The sequence below is a fragment of the Neltuma alba genome, unplaced genomic scaffold (genome assembly GCF_004799145.2).
Source record: "Neltuma alba isolate B1F8T4 unplaced genomic scaffold, ASM479914v2 tig00001070_pilon, whole genome shotgun sequence".
Classification (NCBI taxonomy): Eukaryota; Viridiplantae; Streptophyta; class Magnoliopsida; order Fabales; family Fabaceae; genus Neltuma; species Neltuma alba.
Genome location: NW_021632311.1, coordinates 36505 through 42242, shown reverse-complemented (window position 1 = coordinate 42242; position 5738 = coordinate 36505). Strand labels below are relative to the sequence as shown.

The window sequence follows — 5738 nt, the reverse complement described above, 5'->3', positions numbered from 1 at the left end:
TATTCCTCCTTTGAGACTCGGAAAAAATAGGTTTTAATTATAAAATTTGATTATTGATATGCAAATTTTTAGTTACACGAAGAAGAAGAGAATGCCTGACTTATGATTTTGCTTGATTGAAATGGAAAAAGAAGGTTCTTTGTGACTCAAAAAGAATTTTGATGAAAATAACCGAAGCTAAGAAATTCGATCTCATTTATCATTTCAAACTCTCAGTGTCTATCCTTCTGATTTCAAAAATAAAAAATAAATAAATAAAAAAAGTGTGTGGGTGATAAAAGGAGGGAGGTTTGACAAAACTTCAGTTAATAATTATTAAAATTCGTATGTCCACTTCTAAATTTTTGTATCAACCTGTATAATTTTCAAATAAACACTTATTATTTTGTTATTGTTAGTTGTTAAAATACATATGTATGTATCCTTGTAAATTCACATATAAACTTCACCTAAATTTTGTCCAAATAATATATATAATAAATATTCTCACCATTGAAATATAATTATGAAAACGTCAATGTTAATATTTTATGTTGTGTATTTTTTTTTTTTTTTTAAGTTATATTACGCGAGTGTGAAGATTGACTGACCCTACCCACACCCCAACTCACCATTACCATTTAATGTGTCCTATCTTGTTCATTTTAAAAGCCAAAAAATACTTTCAAAAAATACTGAGATAAATGAACAGGTTTTGTTCTCTTTTTCATAGTTTTTTTCCTCATGGCTTAGGAATTAGGGCCCCTTAATTTGCGTAAAAATCATGCTAAAAAACCATGTTTCATTCCCTAATTTTGTAAAATCAATTTAGTCTCAATCCACAAGAATACTATTTTGTCCATTTATCATATCATTTATCCAAGACTTAACCCACATAAGAACCAGTTGATTTAGTGGATCCTAAACTATGATGATCAAGTATAAGCAGCTTCTATCAAACTAGAAGAATCAAAATCAATAATATCAACAATATATTTAACAAAACAATGATATACAAACAAATCATAATCATGTCAAACACAGGAAATAAATTTTCTAGCCTACAATTCCATTTTTTTATTCTTAAATGGTACAAACATGAGCTAATATATAGACAAGATCTAATAAATGGCTTAAATTGTCATAAACAAATGTAACTTCCAAATTGGATGCTGTCCCTCTTTTTATTGAAACAACAATACAGCTTTCAATTTGACTTCCCATAAAAACAATCTGAATAATCTTCAACCACGAGATAACACAGATCAAAAGTCTTCATTCATCAAGATGAAGATGAATTGTTTTGAGCTGTGATCATCAAGCCAAGCGATGATATCATTGAAAACCTCAAGTATTACTTCATCAGGCTCACCCTCAAGAAGGGAATGGTAAGCATGCTTGTAAAGCTTAAGCTTCTTCTGAGAACTGCTTGCTTTCTCGTGTAACAATTTGCTTACAGAAGGATCTGTTACAGTATCAGCCTCCCCATGAAGGACTAACAGTGGTAATGAAACCTGCAGATCATAAACCAATAAATGTTAGGCCATCAATTTTTATTGCTCTATTGTTGTCGGACTAAATAAAGGAGATATAATTTTATGTTCCAAATAAGGATCCTGGAAAAAAAAAGATCAGCCCCAAGAAAAACAATATTTCAAAACTGACAAGTTTATTGATTTAGTTAATTACTATATTGTTACCGTCATGGAATTTGGATCTGGCAAACAGTTGAGGCCGCAGATGGTTCATTGTTCATTAAGGTGTAGTTTATTTTTTAAAAGAAAAGAAAACATATAGTCAAGGTCAGAAATCAAACATAGAGTCAAGGTCAGAAATCAGCATACTTCTTTCAGTCGCCGTTCTATTTCTTGGGTAGTTCTAAGCATTTCTAAAGCAGTCATTAAGCGAGGATTGTCCTTGTAAGCAATAACATTATAGGCTGTCTGCAAAGAGACAATACAAAGATGTCAAGCACAGGACTGGACGAGGAAAAAACCTTGATACCTCCAAGTCAATGCAATGGACAAATTGGAAGACAGAATGGCGACTGAGGTTAAAAAATACAAACCAGTTCCCTCTTCTTTAATTCTCTGAAGGCAGCCTCAGCTAAATCTTTCTGTGGAACTAACTTCTGCTTTGGAAGCACATTGGCTACACCAATCAAGATCTGAGTGAGCAACCATGGTGGGGTCATGTCGTCTGCAATCTGCATAGAGCTAACAGTCAAAAGGAGATCAAAGAAACACATGCCACAACTCTTTTAAATTGAGGATAAGACTGCTAGAGTATGTTTGAATAGAGGATAATAGAAGAGAGGCGAAGATAAAACTGTTCAGAGTTAAACCTAAATCAAATAAGATGTACAAATTATAAGTTCGCTTCCCTTCTCTTTTATTCTCTACAATTCAAACATACCCTTGAGCTGGTTCAGGTTTCGGATATGTAGGATATTTACTTTACACATAGGCGCAACAAGAATGGCACCATCCCATGCCTTGGGCTGTTTTAGGTGCATCTTTAAGACCACAGCTCCACCCATAGACTGTCCAAAAAGGAAGCAGGGAAGAGATTGGATCTCTGGGTTTTCTGTCAGGGAACCAGTAAAATTGTTTGCATGAATATTAAAAATCAACAGTGTCGTATCTCCCCCAACATTAAGTTGTTTGCAATATAATGAATGAGATTTTGTTGTTTACTTGAAAAACATGCCTCCCACGGTAAATTCATAGTTCTAATTTGTTGCTTGCAATGTAATGAATGAAATTGTGTAGTTTACAAGCAAAGTATGCCTTCCTTGATGAACAACAGTTATAATTTCTAGCCTAAGAATCGTATGTTAGAAAACAGGAACAGATTAGAGTTGGACCTTTCTTTGAATACATAATGACACAGGTTAGTATTTTCCTAACAAAGGGTGTTCAACATTCAAAACATTTCCTAGCCTGTTCTCAAGTTCTTATATTATATTTCCAGTAATACCAACATTCACTTCTCAGTATTAACTTCACATAGATCACTTTCAGAAGGGAAAACTATGAAAGCGTTACACAAGCCAAATATGATATTCATTAGCACAAGATCCCTGAACTCCTTGTCTAATGTGCAGAGAACCAAGACACAAGCATTTTACCCACGCTGAGAACAATAAGGGATACTCTTTTTTTTAATCCTTTTTTTGGGTTTGTATAGCTCTTATTGGAATTTGAAATCAGATGTAGCTCTAGGGATGCCTCCACTGCCATAGGTTTGGCTATCCCCTCTTAATGAAATTTGTGCAACTCAAAAACTTCTTTTCATACAAAATATGCAAACTGATAAACATTGAGACAGGTTTTAGTGTGGTTTTAATTACCTTTGACTTTGGAATAATGCTCAATCACATCATCAACAAGAGTATCAAAACTTGGAATGTAGCAATGGAGACCTTCTGAAAGACCAAATCCAGGATAATCCATAGCAAAAGCTCCATATCCAGCTGATACCAGCTTTCTGGCTATTCCTGAAGATATATCCATAATATAGCTAAGTTGGTGTAATCAACAATGTAGCTGTATCAAATTACTCGGAACTGAGTTCTTAATACCAACCACATGCCTTCAAAGAAGAAAGTACAAGTGTCTGCATAGCCATGACAGTAGAACACTGCTGCTTTGGGCTTAGAAGTTTCAGGAAGCCAGCTTTTGGTAAAGATTTCAATCCCCCTTGAGTTCACCTCATATGACTGCAATCATGGCAGACATTGAAACACAGAGGGAAGTCATAATGGCAAGTGGTTATTCTGCCGGCTGCCATTTATATATATATATATATATATTGTGCAGTTTCTGATATCTGGTATATTGGGTGATATCTGAGCATTGGTTTGAGCATTACCATTTATATTTTGACATACGAGAATTTTCATCTAAAATTTAGAATTCGGCTCAGTCAAAATTTGAATAGATGACATGAATTAAATGTGGAAAATGACAACATAAACTAATTGCTTAGTAGTAAATGAGTATTGGAAATGAAGCTGATATGGGGATGGCGAAAGAGGATAATGCCAAGGAGGCATAGATGAAGTTACAGATTGCATGTCAAGTAAACTCCTAAATAATGACATTGCTGAAATGCATAAGTGCTTCGGTTTATAGATTTCTAACCTCCTTTATTTTCAGTCCGTCACAAGGGGTCTGCATAACACAATCAAGCACAAAGGAATGAGCATTAACATTTTAACAACATAAAGCTTCTCTAATGCCTAAGCTGTACGGGATAAATTGTCAATGCCACAAATTGATGGACTTGAATGTTCATGGAGAGGGAAAATGAAAAAGAATATAAGCAATCTGATAGCAAATTTAACATTACTATGCTTATTTTACAGGGAGAGGGAGACACAGCGTGTTCAAGGTACAAGACTAAAGAATTCTACAGGGAATAGATGAAAAGAGAACAACCAATAAGGTCAATAGGAGACTTAAATTTTCTTAGGTAGAACCACAATCAAGATTTCAACTACCATAAAGGATTTAACTCATGATCAGGATTATCTACAATCACAAAAAGTGATTATATTAAATTCAAAGAGTTTTTTTTTTCCCCGTTTAACCGGTGCATCGCAAGAGAGAGGAAAAAACAGAGAGAATTAGTATCAGAGGAGAAGCGATATGCAATTACATTCCTTTGTTATTTCTTCAAATATGTGTGACTATATGATTAGATTAGATTTGAGTTAACTGAGTTGTTAAGATTATTTAGTATCTTATATTACCAAGATTTGACCCCTCCTATATGCTAGAATTAAAATCATAAATGTATCGCCCAACGTCAGAGAATATACTCCCGAAACTATGCCCCAAGCTATAATGACCAGGAAAAAGAAAATACACAAACACACAAAACTGATGATGTGATTTGTCAATTTGAATAACAAAAACAAAATATACCAATCCTTTAGGTGAGGGATACTGTATCGCTCAACTCGCAACAAGTTACTATAATATAAATTAATCAAGCACCATACCTTAAACAGTATATGGTCAATCCCAAGCTGAAAATGCTTGAAGGCCTCACGAGCGCGCCTTCTGGCGGGAACTTCATCCATATTAGCATCCAAAATCTTCTGCAATTCATCGTCAACTCCAGGAAACCTCATTCTCGGCGCCAAATCTTTTCTCCGTTTCCTCCGACTTTGAAAACAAACAGTAGCCCGGAATTCTACAAACCATCCAAACACTGAAATTCAGGCACAGAACCAAACGAAAAGAGGAAAAAAGAAGCAATGTGGAAAATCTGTTCCGCCGTTTAGGGCAAGACTAATGCAAGTGATGGGAACAGAATATTCAAAAGCAGAAATTCTTGTGCGCTTCGCATTTTTGAATTATAATTATAATAGCATTACCGGGGGAAAATAGGGAGTGGTGGCGCCTGTATAGCTTTGAGGGCTTCAAATCCATGTGGCTTTGATTATTAGTTTATTGTAAGCGAGAAAGACTAACAAGGGAGAGAGAAAGTCCGAGGAATCAGGGAAATATGACCGGGGCAAAGAAATGAGCTGGAGGAAGATAGCGTCTGATCTGAGTGGACCGTGATTTCAGCATATATATATATATATATATATATATAAAATAAAAGGAAGGTGGGATTTGATTGTCGTGTGAAAACTCATTTGCATTTGTGGGTTTGGATTATATTACCAGTGGCTGGAAGGTTCAAAGGAGGAGGAAGACGACATTAGGATGGGTGATGCAAGTTGCATGTAGGAAAACACTTGG

The 5738-nt window shown here is 34.9% G+C and overlaps 1 protein-coding gene across 2 annotated transcripts; it reads right to left on the bottom strand.

Moving 5' to 3' along the window:
• Positions 1–1036: 1036 nt before the first annotated feature.
• Positions 1037–5516, bottom strand: LOC114750056 (caffeoylshikimate esterase-like). 2 transcript variants are annotated; one of them, XM_028938600.1, is made up of 9 exons: positions 5366–5516; positions 4988–5199; positions 4125–4154; positions 3574–3700; positions 3332–3478; positions 2435–2565; positions 2048–2185; positions 1824–1922; positions 1037–1493 (listed from the first exon to the last, which is right to left on the bottom strand). In XM_028938600.1, the coding sequence occupies exons 1-9, from the start codon at positions 5418–5420 to the stop codon at positions 1245–1247; spliced, it is 1188 nt and encodes a 395-aa protein (XP_028794433.1). In that variant the 5' UTR covers positions 5421–5516; the 3' UTR covers positions 1037–1244. The 2 variants fall into 2 exon arrangements, with proteins under 2 accessions (XP_028794433.1, XP_028794441.1); XM_028938608.1 differs by having other exon boundaries at positions 4988–5181.
• Positions 5517–5738: the final 222 nt, after the last annotated feature.